Source organism: Phyllopteryx taeniolatus, chromosome 21 (assembly GCF_024500385.1).
Source record: "Phyllopteryx taeniolatus isolate TA_2022b chromosome 21, UOR_Ptae_1.2, whole genome shotgun sequence".
Lineage (NCBI taxonomy): Eukaryota > Metazoa > Chordata > Actinopteri > Syngnathiformes > Syngnathidae > Phyllopteryx > Phyllopteryx taeniolatus.
Window position 1 is genome coordinate 15,506,109 of NC_084522.1, and position 24,438 is coordinate 15,530,546.

At 44.5% G+C, this 24,438-nt stretch overlaps 1 protein-coding gene, 1 long non-coding RNA gene and 1 pseudogene across 3 annotated transcripts; 1 reads left to right on the plus strand and 2 right to left on the minus strand.

The window, feature by feature from the left end:
- Nucleotides 1-24,261, minus strand: LOC133471449 (transcription factor 7-like 1). Of its 2 annotated transcripts, none has more exons than XM_061760989.1 (7): nucleotides 23,973-24,261; nucleotides 23,518-23,570; nucleotides 23,317-23,391; nucleotides 3,363-3,522; nucleotides 3,170-3,277; nucleotides 2,999-3,056; nucleotides 1-229 (listed from the first exon to the last, which is right to left on the minus strand). In XM_061760989.1, exons 1-7 carry the CDS (start codon nucleotides 24,048-24,050, stop codon nucleotides 99-101), a joined length of 663 nt encoding a protein of 220 aa, XP_061616973.1. In that variant the 5' UTR covers nucleotides 24,051-24,261; the 3' UTR covers nucleotides 1-98. The 2 variants fall into 2 exon arrangements, with proteins under 2 accessions (XP_061616973.1, XP_061616972.1); XM_061760988.1 differs by lacking the exons at nucleotides 1-229; nucleotides 2,999-3,056; nucleotides 3,170-3,277; nucleotides 3,363-3,522 and adding exons at nucleotides 22,020-22,263; nucleotides 22,742-22,799; nucleotides 22,899-23,006; nucleotides 23,092-23,239.
- LOC133471451 (uncharacterized) lies at nucleotides 6,353-8,457 on the minus strand. The gene is made up of 3 exons (XR_009786216.1): nucleotides 8,158-8,457; nucleotides 7,660-7,962; nucleotides 6,353-6,843 (listed from the first exon to the last, which is right to left on the minus strand). It is a non-coding gene; the product is annotated as an uncharacterized LOC133471451 (long non-coding RNA).
- LOC133471450 (protein OSCP1-like) overlaps nucleotides 11,414-24,438 on the plus strand; it is a 33,414-nt pseudogene continuing 20,389 nt past the window's right edge.

Genomic DNA, 24,438 nt, shown 5'->3' on the forward strand with positions numbered 1-24,438 from the left:
GGATTTATTAAAACATTTGCAATACATTTAAAGTCTATGCTCCGATCCGGCCGCTTCCTCCGCCTCCAGTGCCTCAAGCTGCCTGTACAAGGCCGACGTCAGGTCCACCTCGGGCCCCACATCCAGGCTCCATGCGGAGCCCCCAAAGTCTGTGTCCCCCAATAAAAAGCTGGACACGAGGTCCCCGTTGAGAGCACCGTGGCCGGTACCGTGAGCTGTGGCGCGGGCACTGCAAACACAAATAAAAACATAGGTCAGTTCTGAGACGTGAGTCATGAAACGACTTTCAAAATAATCTCATGACTGCCACTGCAATATTCTGCCTTTCCTCAGGTTATATAATGCTCAGTTTGCTTGGAAACAGAGGTAGTAACTGGAAGTTTCAGTTTCAGTTTATCAGTTTATTTTTGAAAGGGGACAATGCAATTTCATAAAACACATGAAGTACACATGGTTAAAAAAGCCAGAATTAGCCAGAAGGCTAGTTTTCATCTGTAGTCCCCTGGCCATGATGTAAAAAAGCAGTAAAATACATCTACAAGACAATATAATACAGGATACATAATCAAACTATACTATTAAGAGAGAATAAAACCATAATTTTTTTGATCATAACAAAAAGACAACATAACATACTTGTCTTTTAGTGTTGGCAGCTATAGGTGTTAACTAGCCACATTTTCAGTTTTTTTGTGAAGGCCTTGTATGTTGTAAGCAGTTTAACCTCCTCAGGTACTGAGTTCCACTCACCAGCGCTCCTCACTGACCAGGCTGACTTACTGAAAGTGCTCCTGCGCAGAGGAATCTGACAGAGCCTCGAGTGACACGCTCAGAGCTGTTTCTTTGGCTGATGAACTCAGCCAGAGGAGCTGGGGCCAAATCATGCAGTACTTTATAAATCAAATTTAAATCTGCAAATATGTGAAGACGGTCCCAGTTTAAAAGACTGTATTTTTTTTAAATTGCACAGCGATGATAGTGCCTTGGTTTTTTATCCATCACTTTAATTACTTGTTTGTACAAAACTTCCAATGTTTTTTTTGCATTCTGACCAGCCTGGGACCAACTGGTTATGCAATAGTTAAAGTGACTAAGAATCATCGAATGCAGGTAAATTTTTGCAGCTTCAGTTGACATTTCATTCCGAATTGCACGGAAATTTGCGAGGTTTAATTTGATATTTTTACACAATTTGTCAATATGGGCTTTAAAGGAAAGCTGTGACTCTATTATTAACCCAAGATATTTGTATTGGCTGACAATTTGCATTTTTTCTCCATTAACAAGTATGTCGGGGTCAGGTGATACTCTATTTGTTTTAGTGAAATACATGCCTACAGTTTTAGAAACGTTTAGCTGTAGACAGCACTCCTGCAACCAAGTTGTGACACAGGACATTAGTATTAGTGAGTTTAGCAGCAACAGTATCTTTGGAGCGACCATGAGCAAAGAAAACTGTGTCATCTGCATACATTACGCACTCTGCTTCAGAGCAAACAGTGGGCAAATCGTTGATATAAAGACTAAATAAAAGGGGGCCCAATATTGATCCCTGAGGGACTCCAGAGGTTAGCCTAAGAGACTCTGATCTGCAGTTGTTAACTGATACAGATTGTGTTCGGTCATGCAGATATGATTCAATCCAGCTCACAGCTTTGCGAGAGAAGTTAAATTTTGAGAGCTTGGTCAGAAGAACAGAGTGATTTACTGTATCAAAAGCTTTCCTGAGGTCCAAGAACACCGCCCCTACAACTCCACCCTTGTCGAGAGAAGATTTTATTTTCTCAATGAAGAGGCATGTAGCCATTTCAGTGGAATGCTTGGATCTGAAACCAAACTGCATGGCGTGGAGAGAGGGGCAGCTGCTGATTAAATAATGGACAATCTGCTCTGACACCCATTTTTCTGCAACTTTGGAAATGGCCAAATGGTAGTCGTCAAGAATTTGGTCCACAATGTAAAGATTTCAGTCCACTTTTCAGATTAAGGTGAAATTATGGACAGAAGTACCAAAGCATATTGGGGCCATAACAAAAATTGAAGCTGCTGTGATCCCATTTACCGGTAGATAGACGAAGGACAGTGGCAAAATATTAGGAACATCTCTATAATCAACATATAAGTGCATCTCAATGCATGGAAGATATTTTCTATTTAATTAAAATTAAACATTAATAATAATGTATATTATAATATTATTATATTATATATGGCGGCACGGTGGACGACTGGTTAGAGCGTCAGCCTCACAGTTCTGAGGACCCGGGTTCAATCCCCGTCCCCACCTGTGTGGAGTTTGTATGTTTTCTCCGGGCACTCCGGTTTCCTCCCACATCCCAAAAAACATGCATTAATTGGAGACTCTAAATTGCCCGTAGGCATGACTGTGAATGCGAATGGTTGTTTGTTTCGATGTGCCCTGCGATTGGCTGGCAACCAGTTCAGGGTGTACCCTGCCTCCTGCCCGATGACAGCTGGGATAGGCTCCAGCACGCCCGCGACCCTAGTGAGGAGAAGCGGCTCGGAAAATGGATGGATGGATTATATATGGCGGCACGGTGGACGACTGGTTAGAGCGTCAGCCTCACAGTTCTGAGGACCCGGGTTCAATCCCCATCCCCACCTGTGTGGAGTTTGTATGTTTTCTCCGGGCACTCCGGTTTCCACCCACATCCCAAAAACATGCGTGGGAGGTTAATTGACAACTCTAAATTGCCCGTAGGCATGACTGTGAGTGCGAATGGGTGTTTGTTTCTATGTGCCCTGCGATTGGCTGGCAACCAGTTCAGGGTGTACCCCGCCTCCTGCCCGATGACAGCTGGGATAGGCTCTAGCACGCGAGTGAGGAGAAGCGGCTCAGAAAATGGATGGATGGATGGATATATTATATATTATGTTATTATTATTATTATTTTTGGAAAGGCAGAATTTCAGAGCGACGTAGTCGGCTTTGGGCAGATTTATAGGAACTAAAAATACTTAGATATACTGTACTTACCGGTCAGATGATTTACGCTGGTGGCTGCACTGCCCCACTTTCTCTTTTGCTTTTTGCACTAAACAAAAACAAAACAAAAAGTATGGAGTCATCGCACACAAACGCATTTGAGAAATTATTCTTGACTGTTGTTGCTCCACTGTATAATAACAAAATGACTCTGGGACTCACGTAGTTGTCTCTGTAGGTCCAGTCCGGGTACCTGGTGGTGTGGATCCGGCTGAGCCGCTCAGATTCTTGGAAGTAACTGAGCAGCTCAGCCGGCGTCAGCGACTTCCACTGTGGACATCACCAAAGTGTCAGCGCACACATGCAGAACAACACCAGACAAGCGACGAGGACGTTTGTCGCAAACACAACTCACCATTTGCCCCAGGACCTTGTTGACCGCGGCGCTGTCTTGCCGTGGCGCAGCGGCCTTCACGAAAGGCCGCTGCTCCTTCATGAAAATCAGGAATGCGTTTGGTGGCTTTTTGATATAAGACGCGGCGGTGGACGTGTCCCCGCATTTCCTCCTCTTTGTGCTAATGGGAAAACAAAGCATCAGCATGTCGCCTCTGTGTGCATGTGCCAGGAAAGACATTTGACAGAGAATACTTACTTTGGATGGATTACTTTATTTTTAATTAAATTACTTCACCCCCCAGGATGGCGAACTGGGCCCGGCACCGGCTCGGAAAAGGTCTGTCTTAATCTCACCACCGACGGTGCACCGCTGACCTGCAAAAAAAAATTGTTATTAACGTACTTACCGCCACTATGTTTATGGAAACCATTGCTGTGCCACAAACTGTGAATCCTGAGACAGTTGATGGACTTTTGGATAATTTCACCTGTAAATTCTCAAATGTCATGAATGCTGTCGCTGCTATTAAAACTATGACAATCTTGAGGCGACCTAGAACACCGTGGAGGAGCACATTGATGTTAAAGACCTCTAAATCAAAGTGTAGGAAAGCAGAACGTACGTGGAGAAAAACTCAACTCCAAATTGACTATGACCTCGACAGACAAAGACTTTGTAATTTTAACCAAGAGTTAGTCAGGGCTAGACAGCAATCCTTTTCTGAAATCATCATGCAATGAATTTGTTTGTTATTTTAGTGAAAAAATACAATCCATCAGGTTAAATATAAGCACAAATCAGCAAAATGACGAAATGATATGATATCTATTTCGATTTTATTTGCCGTTCATGCTCTGATTTAAAAAAACATTTTGAAGTTACTCACTACTTACTCACTAGGTGTTTTTTCACGGGGTACTTTCTTACTCTTACTCAAGTAATTATTTGGAGGACTGCTTTTTACTGAGACGAGTCACATTCTTCTGACTTGAGTACAGTATTTGGCTTCTCTCGCCACCTCTGCGTACACTTAATCAGTCACTCTGATTCATTTTTGCTGTGGTTTGTACCGTTAACAGCAAAATATTGTGAAATGGCGGCCAGCTAAATACTTGAGAAAACTTGGAAACCTGAGGGAAATACAAGAAATGTACCGCCATTTGTTTCAATTTTACAATATGTCTGAATGTATTACGGCTGTTAGATGAATTGAACCAATTTATGTTGTGTCTGGCAAAAACGACCACCCACAACAGGACATTAACGGAGTGTCATGGATATATTTGTCTTTTTTTCCAAGCTAAAATCGCTTCGACTGTTGTTTTGAACATTGTGGCTCCTAAAATGGCGGCACGGTGGACGACTGTTTAGAGCGTCAGCCTCACAGTTCTGAGGACCCGGGTTCAATCCCCGGCCCCGCCTGTGTGGAGTTTGCATGTTCTCCCCGTGTCTGCGTGGGTTTTCTCCGGGCACTCCGGTTTCCTCCCACATCCAAAAAACATGCATTAATTGGAGACTCTAAATTGCCCGTAGGCATGACTGTGAGTGCGAATGGTTGTTTGTTCCTATGTGCCCTGCGATTGGCTGGCAACCAGTTCAGGGTGTACCCCGCCTCCTGCCCGATGACAGCTGGGATAGGCTCCAGCACGCCCGCGACCCTAGTGAGGAGAAGCGGCTCAGAAAATGGATGGATGGATGGATGGCTCCTAAAATGGCGGCCACATCGCAAGCCCCTTCGAGAAGACTCACCATATTGTGATGGTCTCTGAAGGTCAAAAGAGGCGTTTTTATTATTTTCCTCGGGGTGGAATGGACAAAATGTCGGTCAAATTGGCCGTCAGTTAGCTAGCTCGCTCGTTAGCTTAGCCATCGCCGCTCTTTGAACTTGACGCGTGACGTCACAGAGAGCACCCCAGTCTTCGCCGTGTGATTGGCGGATTGACTTATTTTAGGGTTTAGGGTCGCAATCCACTTAGACTTAAGAAAGTCATTGTATAAAGCTTTGTTTCTGACTATGTATTTTTATTATTTGATAAATAATGTACTGTGTGCTCCTGTTACACCGGAGCTCATTGGGGATACAATATTATCCTATCTTAAATCATGTTTAATGGTGGTTCTTATTCTGCTGTTGAGGAATTTTCATTACTTGTTACAACTGAGTAGTAATAAAAAGTACGTTAATAAAATTAACGTAAAATTGAATCTTTGAACACACAACTGTATCCAACTTGTTTGTGCCATATAATGTGTCAAATGTGGATGAATCCTTGAATGTTTGCATCTTCGCACACTTCCTGTTGTTCAACGCGCATTTTGACATGTTTGTACATTAAGACCGAACTTTTCCGAGCTGGTGCCGAGCCCAGTTCGCCATCCTCCGCGACCTTCGCTAGCGAATTCAAAGTCAGTCTTCTCTGTAAAATGTCTTTCCTGGCACATGCACACAGAGGCGACATGCTGATGCTTTGTTTTCCCAATCCTCGGCCTTGTACAGGCAGCTCGAGGCACTGAAGGCGGAGGAAGCGGCCGGATCAAAGCATAGACTTTAAATATATTGCAAATGTTTTAATAAAACTATATACATATTCTATGAATTTTTTCGTTTTTGTTTTCCTCTCTCAATGAATGTTTTTACAAATGTATTTTATTAATTCTATTCTGTGTGTGTTGCACAGAAAATATACACTAATCCCCATTATTTAGAACGTACAGAATAAAAAAGTTTCAGGTCACATATTTCACACTTTAATTTCGGGCCCACCAACCTTCCACAAAGTGAGAGCTGCTACAGTTTACGCCACACTGCTGAAATAACAAACAGTGGAATTTTGACTCATGAATTGAAATCGTTCCGTGACCAGTATCGCAGGTGTCAGGCGGAATCCTCACAATTCCAAAACCATCACTTTTCATCCATCCATCCATCCATTTTCTGTACACGGTCGAACGCCTTCTCCAAGTCCACGAAACACGACTGGTTGGGCGAACTCCCATATTTCTGTGGAAGATGTTCAGGGAAAAAAATGCTGGTAGGGAACTGATTCAAAGCTTGTTTGGTAGTGAAATAAGAAGGAAATCAAAATCAAAAGCAAAAGTGTTTTAAATAATGTCTGTAATGCCCAGAGGTAGAGCGAGAAAAATATTTATGGGGTGGCAAGAAGGGGGCAGTTTGCAGTCATAGTAGACTGCAAATAAGTCTTTATGAGCTGGAGAGATGAAAAACTTCTCTCACAGGTAAAACAACCACTATTTTACACAATGTGAACAACTCGTAAAAAACATCCTGGTATGGGTCCAACAACTGAACGAACTTGATTCGAGGGAAAATGCTGACATGCAAAACAGTAAGCTGCATCTTTTGATTGTGAGAATTCTAACCAGGGATGAACTTTGTACCAGTTGCTGCGGAAGCTTCTTCTGGCTCCTCCCTGGAGGGTCTTAGGGAAACTGTCTCGCATTGGCTGCGCTGGCACCTCGCAACTGGACTTGGATATGTCTAGAAGACGGAGGGGAGGAAAGATTAGATCTGAACAAAATTAATTATCACCATCAGACTGTGATAACATACACTCGGACTTTGTTTAATTTTGGAATTAAACCTGGCCTGAGTATATATTTTAAGAAGTCGAAGCAATGTCCTTACAACAAAATGTCTGTTTATGTCATTTGTCGCTCTTATTTATATGTAACTGAGTATACTATGCAGCAACAACTTCCATACCATGAGGACCAGCTCGACTGGAGATGGATCAGGCACTCTCCTTTCCCTTTCACTGTCTGAACCTTGCACGTCGTCTTTCTCGCTGTCTGCCTCCTCATCTTGCTGATGCTCTCCCGCCTCCATCTCTTCACCACTGTGGTGTTCTCCCAAGCTCTTCCTGTCCCTGGTCACCATGGGCTTGTATTTCATCACATTTCTTTTGCCCGTCTCTCTCTCCTTCCACCTCACCTTCGTCTTTTCTCTCTCATTCCACCTCACCTTCATCTTTTCCATCACCCTTGCTCAACTGTTCATTTTCTCTTTCTGTCCCCTTTCTCTTTGGTGAGACAAAAACTGCAAATGCTACCTTTGCTCTCCATGTCTGTAAGATTAAAAGTAATTTCACAGCGTTTTCCAGACAGTGAATCGATGTTGGCCTTTACACAGAAAACGACAGACTGAGCTAACATTACATGTACAGTTAGCAAAACAACGTCCTTCATCCGGATTTTTAGGAGCTCAAAATCAGCACTGCAACTATACTAGCACTGTGCTTTCATTTTAATGACGTTTCTTGCTAGATAGACATATAGACAGTTGCTCAGTTTGTACCTCTCTCCCCCTGTGTCTTCTTTCCTCCTGACTCGTGCGTCCTAGCGCCCTCGCTTTTTCAAAACAAAACAGTGTGTTACTGCGCTGGCGCTGCAGCCGCTCGTCATCTCGTGCTGCATTGCCTTCAGTCAGACATTGGTGTTCCTTGATCGTAAATGTCAAATTCGTCGCTGCAAATTGGGCTGGCAGCAGGGGTAGCAAGGCTTTCTTTTAGGGTGGCATTTGCCACCCTATGCCACCTCGGTAGATCAGGTCCGTCTCGTGCCCCTCATGTAGGATGCTGGTGCATGTCAGGCGCAGACACTGCAAACAAATGTAAAACATTAGTCTTCAATGAGACTACACAATCTAATGGGATCCAGTACAATGTAATGCCTATACTAAGGTTATATGATGCTCAGTTTTGACCTTCACCTAAACGCCATTTATGTCCAATGTATTAATATGTGAAGCTTTTATTTTGAAGTTGGTCCTTGCAGCACGTTGGCGCCGTGTTACCGTAATGCTTAGTATGAACAATCGTTGTTTCTGCTGGCTTGACTTTTTTACTGGAGGCTGGAACCGCAGTCACTTGTTGCACCCAACTTGCTCCACTGATCTCTTCTCTACAGGGGATTGCTCGCTCTCTACTGCTCTCTACTGACCAAAAAGATAACTGCAGATATTTATAGTGGAACAAAAACTTGTCAAATAAAGTGATCAGAGTTTGTGATATTAGAGTTTTAATACTGCAATTCTATTTGTTTAGTTCATCCGTATTTTTAGGCTGTGATGTCAATTCAATAAAATGATCTTTTATTTTTTTTAACACTATGTACAGTGTTCAATATACGTCTATGTTCATCCATCCATTTTGCCAGGGGTGTCTTAAAATATATACAGAGGTGTGAATTTTATCAAACTGAATATTGTAGAAAGTTCATTATTTCCAGAGTTCAAAGAGTGACTCATTTTATACAGATGAATTAAACACATGGAAAAACAGGAGGCCAGACATTCCCTCATAAATTTGATCCTGAAAATCGTTTCCATTTTTTTCGTTTACAATTATTACATTACATGTAATAATTGTAGTTTCTGGTGATGGTGAATTGTGGGTTAATTCTTGTTAGCTGTCCAGAGGTCAATCTCATTTTTGTCGCGGGCCGCATTGCTGGTACAGTTTCTCTCAGAGTTGCATTATGACTGTGAAACCATATACATTTTTCATCTCCTCATTACATATGCTTTAGTTATGGATAACTAGCAAAAATAACTGCAAAATCACCCTGCGATTGGCTGGCGACCAGTTCAGGGTGTACCCCGCCTCTCGCCCGGAGATAGCTGGGATAGGCTCCAGCACACCAGCGACCCTCGTGAGGATAGGCGGAACGGGAGATGAATGAATGAATAACTGTAATATCTCATGGAAATCGACAAAAACGATTTGGTTTCGGGGCCACATAAACTGATGTGGCCGGCTGCATGCGGCCCCCGGGCCTTGAATTTGATACCTGTGCAGTAGGCTAAAATATCAAAATCCTAAAATAAATAAATACATACATAAATAAACAAATAAATACATACATACATACACACATACATTTAAATAAATTGAAATACATTCAAATAAATTAAAATAAATTCAAATAAAATCATGAAATACTTGACTGTGTATGGGTGTTTATTTGATTTTCGTTTTTCCCAAAAATAATATGTCACTAAAACTTTATATATACCTACCTTACCTTAATTGTCATCTTTCTGTTAGTCAGAATCTGTTCACGTCCATATATATTGATTTAAGTTATATGTTTTTTAATTTGGTCTATTTGTCAGATACCCTAGAGAAATGCCATTACCGCCACAATGGCATATTGATTAAAAATTGATTAATCTTGTGATGGTAATGACGTGATGGTAATGACATTTCAAAGTTTTAAGCTAACTGTGCTATGCTGGTGGAGTTAGCTTAAATTTTTCTTTTAGCTAGCTAGTCCTGTACAACATTTTTATATGATTATCAAGTTTTTACAGGAAAATCTTTAAACATATTAACACTACAAGTCGTTTAGTAATGACATGCAATAAAAATATTGTGACTTAAGGGTACAAATGAAGAAAAAACTTACTCTTGCAGTTATCAAACTTCTCTCTGCCCTAGCATGTGCTTGAGTGACAAGACAAAATGACACAGGGAAATAAAGAATCTGATTTTGAATAAACTTTATTGATATGAAGATGGTCAATGTGGCGGTAATGACAGCAACTTTAAGGGACAAATGTTTTGTATATATGATGAGAAATCATTAATTCTATTATATTTAAAGGAATTTATGGTAAAAGTGACACCATTTTAGCATTTTTTAGTAGGAAGATCGAGCTTCATATATCCAAACCCTGTGCTAGGGACAGGGTGACAATTGTAAAATACCACCAAAAAACTGCTAAAAAAATGTCAACCTATACTAATATTAACATGAAATTTTAGACAACACTTATAATTAGGCACGCCCACCGCTGGTTATTGAAAGAATCTATTTAAATATAGTTTTCTTTAAATTTTACATCAAGAATACAAAAAGGCCTGTCATCAAATAAACACCCATACATGACTTTTTGACCTGAGTTATGAAATAAATGAAGTTTTGCACAATACTCAAATTCATTGAGATGCATTTTTATACACAAATACTGAAGGATGTTATACAAGGCAAGAATAAATTAAAAGAAAAATGATGAATAAAAAAATACATTGTCTATCAAATATTTCCCAAAAAGTTTTCAATTACTTATTTTTTTTTCAACCATGGTGCTAAATAAGATCATTTCCCATAAGCAACAACGCTGGGTTTGGAGCAAATCCTCATCTTGTGATAAATGTGGTATTTTTCCAAAGAAGTCGTACCAAGACACTCGCCTGACTTTGGTGCGGGCAGCGTGGGTTCAGATCCCACTCAGTGACGGTGCGTATGTGAGTGCGAATGGTTGTCCGTGTCTATATGTGCCCTGTGACTGATTGGCGACCAGTTCAGGGTGTAGTCCGCCTTTCGCCCGAAGTCAGCTGGGATAGGCTCCAGCGCCCCGTGACCCTAACCAGGTTTGCATGTTCTCCCCGTGCCTGCGTGGGTTTTCTCCGCGCACTCCGGTTTCCTCCCACATCCCAAAAAGATGCAGGTAAGTTAATTGAAGACTCTAAATTGCCCGTCGGTGTGACTGTGAATGCGAATGGTTGTTTGTTTGTATGTGCCCTGCGATTGGCTGGCAACCAGTTCAGGGTGTACCCCGCCTCCTGCCCGATGATAGCTGGAATAGGCTCCAGCGCTCCTGGTGAGGATAAACGGCTCAGAAAATGGATGGATGGTTTCCAAATGAATAAAAATGTTCTTTTCCTGCAGTCGATGAGTAGTTCTGCATGTCAACCCAAAATATCTTCAAAACAAATGACGAGTGATAAAAAAAAGAGGATTTCATTCCATAATTGGTAAAAGAGTATTCACTTTCAACTTGTAATCTTTTTTTCATATATATATTTGCTGAATCTATTTGGTGCATGATTTTATATGAGCCCTCTTTAACTTTATTGATGAGAGAATACCAGCCATCCACAATATCTTCCCATCGAGATCTCCCCCTACAGGCTCAGTTTTCTGCAGAGGCATGCTCAGATAAGAGCATGGAAACAATCCACAACCTGCTGCAGAAAACAAAAAAATTAATCACAACTCTAACTTGCAAGAAGTTGAATTGTCTCTCGACAGACTGATTTTCCAGGATGTCAATGAAAACTCTTCCCCTGGTTTTCATTAACCTTGGAGGGGAGATGCTTTCCATACTGGACCATCCCCTGCAAGCTCACAGAACTTCTGAGGGCAAGTCTGAAAAAGGTAAGTTGAAAACTTTCCAGTCACGTTGCTGTCATACAGTGTGCAAAACATTTTAAATATAAGCATTTGTTTGCATTTTGGAATGTTTAACATTTGTTTCCTGTCTTTGTTTCTTTTTGGAAAGCTGCAGAAGTGTGGTCTGAAAATGACAGAAAAAGAGGTACAGGCAATATGCTAAAGCAGGTGTTCACTCATCTTAGGTTGGGAGTCTGTAAAATTATGAAGTGCCCACCTGCATGTGGGCATGGAATTCTCCAGAGCTTCACAGATTGCCACTGGAATTCTGTTACACTGCATGTCGATATCACAGCGCTGGTGGATGTTGTTCCATGCCCAAGAAGGTTAAGGCAGTGCTGGAAAAATAATGGTGGCCGCAAAAAATACAATATTGCTGTTTTGGGCACAATTTGAACATTTTCAGCTTGGGGTGTATTCACTTTTGTTGCCATTGGTTTAGACATTAATGGCTGTGTGTGGAGTTATTTTGAGGGAAGACTACATTTTCACTGTTGTACATACTGTACACTAACTACATTATTTACAAAAATGTGACACGTGAACTCCCGTTTGTGACATACTGTACTATATAGGATCGACCACGATGTGTTTCTGTCCCTTCCCGTTGACAGTGATGAATGACATTGTCGGGACCATGTTCAGTGAAGCCTTCAAGGATGAACTTTTGAAACCTCAGCTGCTGTATTCACACAGGACAATGAAAGTCGTACTAACTCGCTTGGCGCACGTCTCGATCATGAAGCTGAAGACGGTCAGCATGGAGAAGGTAACAATGACATCGGAAACCGTTCTCAATATGGAACACCAATGGAGGCTACTGTTACAATGATGAACATACTATTCAATGAATACCTCTCTGACAGTGCCAATCAAAACTGATCATGAGAACAAACGAGCAACATCAAATTGGCAAAATCGTGTACATTTCCTCGGTTTAACGTATGTTTTGTCTGTTTTCAAACAGCTCTACGAGCTGATGATCATGGCCTTCAAGTATCATGTCTTCCACTGTCCGCGCCCTAAAGACCTGCTGCTCATCTCATACAATCACATCGACACCATCAGGGAATTTGTGAAAGACACTCCTGCCGTTGTGAACAAAGTGGATGAAACTCATAGGAAGATCATTGAGGTAGACCTGAGCCAGTCTGTTCAGAATTCAGTGAACCCCCCGTTATAAAGATATGGTCACAATATGTTCACAATAGCTGTAAACCCATAATCTATTGATGGTGGCCTCAGGATTGCATCTCTGCTTTTTGCTGATGATGTGGTTCTGTTGGCTTCATCAAGCCGTGACCTCCAACTCTCACTGGAGCAGTTTGCAGCCGAGTGTGAAGTGGCTGGGATGAGAATCAGCACCTCCAAATCTGAGACCAAGGTCCTCAGTCGGAAAAGGGTGGCGTGCCCTCTCCAGGTCGGGGATGAGATCCTGCCCCAAGTGGAGGAGTTCAAGTATCTTGGGGTCTTGTTCACGAGTGAGGGAAGAATGGAACGGGAGATTGACAGGCGGATCGGTGCAGCGTCTGCAGTGATGCGGACTTTGTATCGGTCCGTTATGGTAAAGAAGGAGCTAAGCCGAAAGGCGAAGCTCTCGATTTACCGGTCGATCTACGTTCCTACCCTCACCTATGGTCACCAGCTGTGGGTCGTGACCGAAAGAACAAGATCCAGGATACAAGCGGCCGAAATGAGTTTCCTCCGCAGGGTGTCCGGGCTCTCCCTTAGAGATAGGGTGAGAAGCTCGGTCATCCGGGAGGATCTCAGAGTAGAGCCGCTGCTTCTTCACATTGTGAGGAGCCAGATGAGGTGGCTGGGGCATCCGATTCGGATGCCTCCTGGAGGCCTCCCCAGTGAGGTGTTCCGGGCACGTCCCACCGGGAGGAGACCCCGGGGACGACCCAGGACACGCTGGAGAGACTACGTTCTTCGGCTGGCCTGGGAACGCCTCGGGATCCCCCCGGAAGAGCTCGATGAAGTGGCTGGGGAGAGGGAAGTCTGGGCGTCCCTGCTAAAGCTTCTGCCCCCGTGACCCGACCTCGGATAAGCGGTAGAAAATGGATGGATGGATGGATGGTCGCCCCTCGTCTGCTACCTGCAAAATGACCTAAAACAGATACCATTATCTTGACACTCTATGGCAACTGCATCCACAATATACCACGCCTGAGCAGAAGGGAGGGAGGGAGGGAGGAAGGATATGGGAGGGCTTATTAATGCGTCTGTTATGTTTATTTGCTTATTAATGAAAATGTAAATTGTGACTTACTATTCCGTACTGTTCAATCCTTTCAATAAAATACACACAAAAAAATAACAATACACACACATTTAAACACAAAATATATTGACAGTGCAAGAGCAATGGAGAAAAAAAATGGCAAAATATCAAGATTAAAAACACATATAGTACAAAAAATGAGCTGTTTGCATCCTGGAGAGACTTCCTGTACTATCCATTTTCTTAATTACTAAAAAAAAAAATAATAAAATAAATAAAATATATATGATGTAAGCGGCACGGTGAGCGACTGGTTAGAGCGTCAGCCTCACAGTTCTGAGGACCGGGGTTCAATCCCCGGCCCCGCCTGTGTGGAGTTTGCATGTTCTCCCTGTGCCTGCATGGGTTTTCTCCGGGCACTCCTCCCAAAACATCCCAAAAACATGCCTCCTTTTGAAGGCGCCGGGGCCGGCAGAGCAAGCTCTGGTGCAGGCACTGCAAAAACAAATACATCAGTATAGGAGCTGTTGAGGCAGTTCTCACCAGCAGTCATCGAATCAGTCCTGTGTTCATCCATTACAGTCTGGTTTGGTCCTTCCACCAAAAAAGGACAAACTTTTGACAACGGTCACTCAAAACTACTGAAAAAATTGTCAGTAATCCCCTATCTGCCCTTGAGGACTTGCATGCTGCAAGAAGTAAGACAGGAGTGTGCAAAATCCTCTTGGACCCTCCCCATCCTGGTCACCACTTCTTCATTTGTAACATGCTGCCATTTTTGTCTTGAGATTCTTGTCACATCTCTGTCGGGCCAATTATACATTATTCGTGCACTCACTGTCGTAGTCTTGCCACTCGGCGCTACTTTCATATCTGTTGTTGACCAATACTGGCCACTTGTGCTAGAGAAGTATCTGCACCATTTGCACAATTGACACTCTTCCAGATTATCGCACTGCAAGTCACTTTAAACATACATACATACATACATGCATACATTTCTTGAAGTCCTTGCACAATTTGCACAACAGTCACTGTAACAGACTATTGTTCTATTAGTCATTTCAAACTGCTCTAAATTGCTAGAGGACTCGACATCATTTGCACAATTGTCCAAAAAAAAAGTCTTGTTATTACCACATTACTGGTAACCATTTATTTCAGTAGTTCAATTGAAATAATTAATTTCATATATTAATATAGCGGCACGGTGACCGACTGGTTAGAGCGTCAGCCTCACAGTTCTGAGGTGCGGGGTTCAATCCCCGTCCCCGCCTGTGTGGAGTTTGCATGTTCTCCCCGTGCCTGCGTGGGTTTTCTCCGGGCACTCCGGTTTCCTCCCACATCCCCAAAACATGCATTCATTGGAGACTCTAAATTGCCCGTCGGCATGACTGAGTGCGAATGGTTGTTTGTTTGTATGTGCCCTGCGATTGGCTGGCAACCAGTTCAGGGTGTACCCCGCCTCCTGCCCGATGACAGCTGGGATAGGCTCCAGCACGCCCGCGACCCTAGTGAGGAGAAGCGGCTCAGAAAATGGATGGATGGATGGATATTAATATAGTGCAGAATTTTTTTGAAAAAAATTGGATTCTATCTAAAAGCAGATGACAAACCCAAATTTGCCACCAAAAATTAAAATATAAACACTCGAAATGACTTTTTTACATATAGAAATTAGGTCATAATTGGACATTTGAAAAGTTTTTTTTTCCGAATAAAATGATTGAACGTTTTTACCATTTGTTGAGATGCACTTAAATATTCATTGCAGAGATGCGCCTAATATTTTGCCACGCTCCTTAATCTACCGGCAAATGGGGTCACCCCAATATTCGAAACATCTGTCAGTATGATGTCGTGTAGTTGTCCAGAATAGAATATGATCACAGCAGCTTCGACTTTCTTTGTGGCCCTAATATTCCTTGGTACTTTTATGTCCATAATTTCATCTTTAACTGAAAGGTCGACTGACATTGTTTACCAACACCACCTCAAATTCTTGACGACGACTAACAGTTTATACCTCTGGTTTCAAACCAAACTGAGCATTAGTCAAGGCAGAATACGGCACTGGCTATCATTTAATTATTTTGAAAGTAGTCTCATGACTCACATCTCAGAACTGACGGATGTTGTGTATTTGTGTTTGCAGTGTCTGCACCTGTTCTCGCTCTGCCGGGCCCCACGCCTTTCACCAACACCCAGCATGAGGGGCAAAACGCGGACCTGAGCTCAATTTTTGAATTGGGAGACTTGTCAACATGGAGCCTGGATGTGGGGCCCAAAGCGGACCTGACCTCTGCCTTGTTCAGGGAGCGAGAAGCATTGGAGGCGGGAGAAGCCGCCGAGGCGTCCTCCCTCTCCTCCTCTTCAACATGCACCTCTATCCTGCATGATGAGCCCAAGGCGGACCTGATCGCCGCTATGTTCGAGATGGGAGACTTTCAGGTGATGGATTTGGCCCAGGCGTCCTCTCACTCATCAATATGGAGCACTGGCCTGGATGTGGGACCCGAGGTGGCCCTGACCTCTGCCCTATTCAAGGAGCTGGAAGACTTGCCTTGGAGGCGGCCGAGGCGTCCTCCTCCTCGTCCACGTGCCGCAAAGTCCATATGGCCGAGACAACGAGCGCGCAGGGGAGGCTTCACCCTGATTCAGACTGGAAAATATACACAGTATCTCAGCACAGACTATGAATTTCTTCCCAATGTCAATTTTTTTTTATAAAATGTGCATAACCTATTAATTGATTTTTTTCCATCCATCCATCCATCTTCTACCGCTTATCTGAGGTCGGGTCGCGGGGGCAGTAGCTTTAGCAGGGACGCGCAGACTTCCCTCTCCCCAGCCACTTCATCCATTTCTTCCGGGGGGATCCCGAGGTGTTCCCAAGCCAGCCGAAAGACGTAGTCTCTCCAGCGTGTCCTGGGTCGTCCCCGGGGTCTCCTCCCGGTGGGACGTACCCGGAACACCTCACCAGGGAGGCGTCCGGGAGGCATCCGAATTAGATGCCCCAGCCACCTCATCTGGCTCCTCTCGATGTGAAGGAGCAACGGCTCTACTCTGAGATCCTCCCGGATAACCGAGCTTCTCACCCTCTCTCAAAGGGAGAGCCCGGACACCCTGCGAAGGAAACTCATTTCGGCCGCTTGTATCCGGGATCTCGTTTGGTCTCAGATTTGGAGGTGCTGATTCTCATCCCAGCCGCTTCACACTCGGCTGCGAACTGCTCCAATGAGAGTTGGAGGTCACGGCTTGATGAAGCCAACAGAACCACATCATCTGCAAAAAGCAGAGATGCAATACCACCAAACCGGACCCCCTCTACGCCTCGGCTGCGCCGAGAAATTCTGTCCCTAAAAGTTATGAACAGAATCGGTGACCAAGGGCAGCCTTGGCGGAGTCCAACCCTCACCGGGAACGAGTCCGACTTACTGCCGGATATGCGGACCAAACTCTGACTCCGGTCGTACAGGGACCGAACAGCCCGTATCAGTGGGTTCGGTACCCCATACTCCCGAAGCACCCCTGAATAGACCTTACCAGGGAGGCTGAGGAGTGTGATCCCCCTGTAGTTGGAACACACCCTCCGGTCCCCCTTCTTAAAAAGGGGGACCACCACCCCAGTCTGCAAATCCAGAGGCACTGTCCCCGATGTCCATGCGATGTTGCAGAGGCGTGTCAACCAGGACAGCCCTACAACATCCAGAGCCTTGAGGAACTCCGGGCCAATCTCATCCACCACCAGGGCCTTGCCACCGAGGAGCTTTTTAACCACCTCGGTGACCTCAACCCCAGAGATAGGAGAGCCCGCCTCAGAGAACCCAGACTCTGCTCCCTCATGGGAAGGCGTGTCGGTGGAATTGAGGAGGTCTTCGAAGTATTCTCCCCACCGGCTCTCAACGTCCCGAGTCGAGGTCAGCAGCGCCCCATCCCCACTATACGCAATGTTGATGGTGCACTGCTTTCCCCTCCTGAGACGTCGGATGGTGGACCAGAATTTCCTCGAAGCCGTCAGGAAGTCTTTCTCCATGGCCTCACCGAACTCCTCCCATGCCCGAGTTTTTGCTTCAGCGACCACCAAAGCTGCATTCCGCTTGGCCAGCCGGTACCCATCAGCTGCCTCAGGAGTCCCACAGGCCAAAAAGGCCCGATAGGACTCCTTCTTCAGCTTGACGGCATCCCTCACCATTGGTGTCCACCAACGGGTTCTGGGATTGCCGCCACGACAGGCACCGACCACCTTACGGCCACAACTCCGGTCGGCCGCCTCAGCAATGGAGGCGCGGAACACGGTCCACTCGGACTCGATGTCCCCCGCTTCCCCCGGAACATGAGCAAAGTTCTGTCGGAGGTGGGACTTGAAACTCCTTCTGACAGGAGATTCAGCCAGACGTTCCCAGCAGACCCTCACAATACGTTTGGGCCTGCCACGTCGGACCGGCATCTTCCCCCACCATCGGAGCCAACTCACCACCAGGTGGTGATCAGTTGACAGCCCTCTCTTTACCCGAGTGTCCAAGACATGCAGCCGCAAGTCCGATGACACGACCACAAAGTCGATCATCGAACTGCGACCTAGGGTGTCCTGGTGCCAAGTGCACGTGTGGACACCCTTATGCTTGAACATGGTGTTCGTTATGGACAATCCGTGACGAGCACAGAAGTCCAATAACAGAACACCGCTCGGTTCTGAGCGGGGGGGCCGTTCCTCCCAATCACGCCCTTCCAGGTGTCACTGTCATTGCCCACGTGAGCATTGAAGTCCCCCAGCAGAATGATGGAGTCCCCAGCGGGAGCGCTCTCCAGCACCCCCTCCAAGGACTCCAAAAAGGGTGGGTACTCTGAACTGGTGTTTGGTGCATAGGCACAAACAACAGTCAGGACCCGTCCCCCCACCCGAAGGCGGAGGGAGGCTACCCTCTCGTCCACCGGGGTGAACCACAACGTACAGGCGCCGAGCCTGTACATTAATAAATGTTATTTATTAATTATATTCTTTGTGTACATTACACCTGTTTTCCTCTTTCTCTAAGTATACCCACACCTGCTCGGCGCCTCTCACCGTGGGCAACTCCAGAGTGGAAGAGAGTCCAACCCCTCTCGAGAGGACTGGTACCAGAGCCCAAGCTGTGCGTGGAGGCGAGTCCGACTATATCTCGTCGGAACTTCTCGACCTCACACACCAGCTCGGGCTCCTTCCCTGCCAGACAGGTGACATTCCACGTCCCTAGAGTCAGCTTCTGGAGCCGGGGATCGGATCGCCAACGTCCCCGCCTTCGGCTACCGCCCAGCTCGCATTACACCCGACCCCTATGGCCCCTCCCATAGGTGGTGAGCCCATGGGAAGGGGGACCCACGTTACCCTTTCGGGCTGTGCCCGGCCGGGCCCCATGGATGCAGGCCCGGACACCAGGCGCTCGCCTTCGAGCCCTACCTCCAGGCCTGGCTCCAGAGGGGGGCCCCGGTGACCCGCGTCCGGGCAAGGGAAAATGTAATCCAATCATTTCTCTCATCATAGGGGTCTTTGGAGCCGTGCTTTGTCTGGTCCCTCACCTAAGACCTGTTTGCCATGGGTGACCCTGCCAGGGGCGTGAAGCCCCAGACAACTTAGCTCCTAGGATCATTGGGACACACAAACCCCTCCACCACGATAAGGTGACGGCTCAAGGAGGGGTGAATAATTTTTTTTTAAATAAATGTTTTACAATTGTACATATATAAATTGCCTCTATAAATGTTTTTACAAATGTTATTTATTAATTCTATTCTTTGTGTACATTACACCTGTTTTCCTCTTTCTCCTATTGGGAAAACAAAACATGAGCAAACGCACGTCGCCTCTGTGAGGACGTGCCAGGAAAGACATTTTGCAGAGAATCCTTACTTTGAGGAGGAGTTGGATGATTTCGGTGGTGGTGGACGAGGGGGAGGATGGAGAAAGGTGCCCGGCGCCAGCTCTTAAGAAATCTGTCCAATTCTCCACACGCATCAAGACGAAGATGCAAACATTCAAGGAGTCAAGGAATTGAATTGTCATACCAACACCAAACCAATTTGTTCGAGTCTGGTTACATGCAAATAAATGTCAAATGGAAGTACAGTATGCCAGTAACATTTTCAGAATGTTTTTTTTTACATGCCTTTACCTCAGGTTTCTGCTAGCTTAATAGCTTTAGCTAGCCGCTTTTATCACCTCCTCATGTGTACAAGTACATCTCAATAAATTAAAATATGGTAGAAAAGTTAATTTCAGTACATATCTATTCGTTAAACACAAAGAAAATATTTTTGAAATGACGAACTGCTGCACAATTTCCATGTTAAAAGTAACTGATCTCATATGAAGGTGAGTTTCCTGATTGGGAAGTAATATTTGAATTTATTGAGCTGATAAATTTGGTTTTTTTTTTGCTATCAGCTATAATAATCAAAAATGTACATGTGAAAAAAATAAAATTATGAAATATTTCAATTTGTGTGCTTTTGAAGCTGTACGATATGAACCTGCACAATATTTTGCTCTTAACATTTCAAAGATAAGCAGAAAACAGACGACAAAAATTGAAAATCGAGAAATCCCTCGTTTATTAAAATCAGGACAACAGCCGCAGAAGGTGAAATAAGCAATGTACTGATAAACTCTTTTTTTTTTTTTTGCGTTACATATACATCTTTTTCTTGCTGAATCAACCTCACCAGACTCAATCAAACCCACACTCCTATTAACATCGACCACATACCTAGAAACAATTCTATCCTCTTAAATACATTTGAAACTCTTAAAAATATAGAAAGGCACATCAGTACTGTACACTATGTGAATTGTATTCCTTGTAATATGTGTTTTAACACAATTTTTTTCCTTCATAGTCTTAATGTTTTCGGATAGTTTTGCTCCCAAGCCCGCTGCCCCCAACCAATTCCCCCTCCCTTACAAGAGAACCTCACGTTTTTGTAAAGGCAGAACTTTTGGTGCCACGTAGTTGGCTTTGGCCAGATTTGTATCAAATAAAAATACTGCACTGCCCCACTTTCTCTTTTGTAATCAAAGCGTAGTTGTGCTCGTTAGCGTAGCAGACACACTTTGATTAAGTGATGTTCAAGTGATGGAAGCGAATTACAAAATATGAAACCAGTCTTTGATTGTTTTTATTCAATGATTTTTTTTTTTTTTTTTTTTTACAAATTATTGAACAATCTAAAGTGCTGATGGTTTGTTCTCTTTGACATGCAATGTTAAAGGTGCAACAAACAGGCCTTTTCTGGGGTGGGGCCGCGGGGGGCGTCCTGAAAAGTGATGCTTTCGACACCTGCGATATGCAAAACTGGTCACGGAACGAATGGAATCCCTGAGTCCAAATTGTTTGTTCTTTCAGAAGTGTGCTTTAAACTGGTAGCCGTTCGCATTCATCAGTCGCAGCTCTCAGTTTCAAAAATGGTGCTGAGCCCGAAATGAAAGCATGAAACAGGTGAGCTGAAACCTTTGAGTTCTGTGCGTCCTATATAATGGGGATTACTGTATTTTGCACAGTAGAAGCGCTCTTTTATCTCGATGCTGTTTTTGGGTGGCTGGGACGGAATTTCAATGGAAAAAGATGACTTGAGATACGAGAGTTTTGTGACGACATGGTACAAAAGGCAAAAATTGTTTTAATGGCAGCGGCGGCTGGGGAAGTTCGTCCGAGACGTCCACGGGTCCATCTCTTATGATTTCGGCTGGATTTACACTGCACGGCTCAAGTGAGACAATTTCAGATTTGGATTTTGCGTCACGGCACCGGAAAGACAAATGAAGACAGGCGCTCGAGTGTCAGGACGCTTTCCCCAAAGTTGACCACCAAATCTGTCAGGCCGCCAGACGCTGATCCCCCACGGCCGCAGGTTGCATCAGGTCTTCTGCTGTGGAAAGTTGTCTTCAATTGCACCACAAGTCGTTGCGTGCGCTGCTGCTGACAAATGTGTCGTGTTGATGATTCCAACTGCAAGTCACAATGTGCCTCACGCGTGGAAAGTCATCACCCCGATACCGCTAATGACTTTGCAGAATGACAAACACGATTTTTTTTGGCAGGAACAAAACAAGGTCCTATTGTTGCTAATACATTGTTTTCACGGATAAACATATTTCTGTCCAGTTGGCATTTGCAACACACGTTTGAGGGAGCACACACAGAATAGAATAGAATTAATAAAACACATTCGTAAAAACATTCATCGAGAGGAAAAAAAAACAAAAACGAAGCAATTCGTAGAACATGTATATAGATTTATTAAAACATTTGCAACATATTTAAAGTGTCTGCTCCGCTTCCTCCGCCTCCAGCGCCTCAAGCTGCCTGTACAAGGCCGCCGTCAGGTCCACCTCGGGCCCCACATCCAGGCTCAGTGCGGAGCCCCCAAAGTCTGTGTCCCCCAATAAAATACTGGACACGAGGTCCTCGTCGGACCCCGTTGAGGGCACCGGGGCCGGTACCGCGAGCTGTGGCGCAGGCGCTGCAAACACGAATAAAAACACAGGTCAGTTCTGAGACGTGAGTCATGAAATATTGTGGCGACCCCATGTACCGGGAGATAGATGAAGGACAGTAGCAAAATATTCGATATATATTATACATCTCCACAATCGCAATACATGGAAGACATTTTCGATGTCATTCGATTTAATTGAATTTGTTTTATGAGGAAATAAAGTCAGAAGGCCAATTCTGACCTAAAATCATTTCAAGTGTTCATAATCTAATTTCTTGGAGGTCAATTTTGGCTTTCCATCTGCTTTGATATCATCCAATTTTTAAAAAACGACACAATTTTAACATTGAATTTCACTCATTCAATGGAACTACTGAAATGAAATACGAATTACCCGAGGTGCACCTCTACATTATTTTTGTAAAGGCAGAATTTCAGAGCCACGTAGTAGGCTTTGGGCAGATTTATAGGAACTAAAAATACTTCGATATACTTTCCTTACCGGTCAGATGATTTACGCTGGTGGCTGCACTGCCCCACTTTCTCTTTTGCTTTTTGCCCTAAACAAAAACAAAACAAAAAAGCATGGAGTCGTCGCACACAAAACATTTGAGAAATTATTCTTGACTGTCTAATAACTAAATGACTCTGGGACTCACGTAGTTGTCTCTGTAGGTCCAGTCCGGGTACCTGGTGGCGTGGATCCGGCTGAGCCGCTCAGATTCTTGGAAGTAACTGAGCTGCTCAGCCGGCGTCAGCGACTTCCACTGTGGACATCACCAAAGTGTCAGCGCACACATGCAGAACAACACCAGACAAGCGACGAGGACGTTTGTCGCAAACACAACTCACCATTTGCCCCAGGACCTTGTTGACAGCGGCGCTGTCTTGCCGTGGCGCAGCGGCCTTCACAAAAGGCCGCTGCTCCTTCATGAAAATCATGAATGCGTTTGGTGGCTTTTTGATATAAGACGTGTCCCCGCATTTCCTCCTCTTTGTGCTAATGGGAAAACAAAGCATCAGCATGTCGCCTCTGTGTGCATGTGCCAGGAAAGACATTTGACAGAGAATACTGACTCTGAATTCGCTGGCGATGGCCGAGGAGGATGGCGAACTGGGCCCGGCACCAGCTCGAAAAAGTTCGGTCTTAATCTACAAACACGTCAAAACGCGTGTTGAACAACAGGAAGTGTGCGAAGATGCAAACATTCAAGGATTCATCCACATTTGACACATTATATGGCACAAACAAGTTGGATACAGTTGTGTGTTACTTACATCACTCCAACAGGTAGGAGGCTGATGCTCACCACCGACGGTGCACCGCTGACCTGCAAAAAAAAATTTTATTCACGTACTTTTTATTACTACTCAGTTGTAACAAGTAACGAAAATTCCTCAACAGCAGAATAAGAACCACCATTAAACACGATTTAAGATAGGATAATATTGTATCCCCAATGAGCAAATGCCGGTGTAACAGGAGCACACAGTACATTATTTAGCAAAAAATAAAAATACATATTCAGAAACAAAGCTTTATTCAATGACTTTCTTAAACCTAAGTAGCTTGCGACCCACACCCCCCCCCCCCCCCCCCCTCCCAGAGAAAAAAACGGGCACTTGTGTCTATGGATGAAGATCAATTATTACAGTATGGAATCACCTTTTTGCTGCATATCCCAAAAATTTCCATGTGCGCATTTGAGATTTATGTATGAATCGTCTCCTACCTGCTCTCGTTGGTTGAGCATCTTGCCCGAGTCCGCGCTCACCACTTCCAAAATGGCTTTCCACTCTCGGTCATCCATCAATACACTCGGAATGGGCTTTTCTTGGTCACTTGGTATTTATGTCCTTCCCATTATTAGGACCGCCCAAAATAACTCAATCCGCCAATCACACGGCGAAGACTGGGGTGCTCTTTGTGACGTCACGCGTCAAGTTCAAAGAGCGGCAATGGCTGAGCTAACGAGCGAGCTAGCTAACTGACGGCCAATTTGAGCCGACATTTTGTCCATTCCACCCCGACGAAAATAATAAAAACGCCTCTTTTGACCTTCAGAGACCAACACAATATGGTGAGTCTTCTCGAAGGGGCTTGCGATGTGGCCGCCATTTTAGGAGCCACAATGTTCAAAACAACAGTCAAAGCGATTTTAGCTTGGAAAAAAAAGACAGTTATATCCATGACACTCC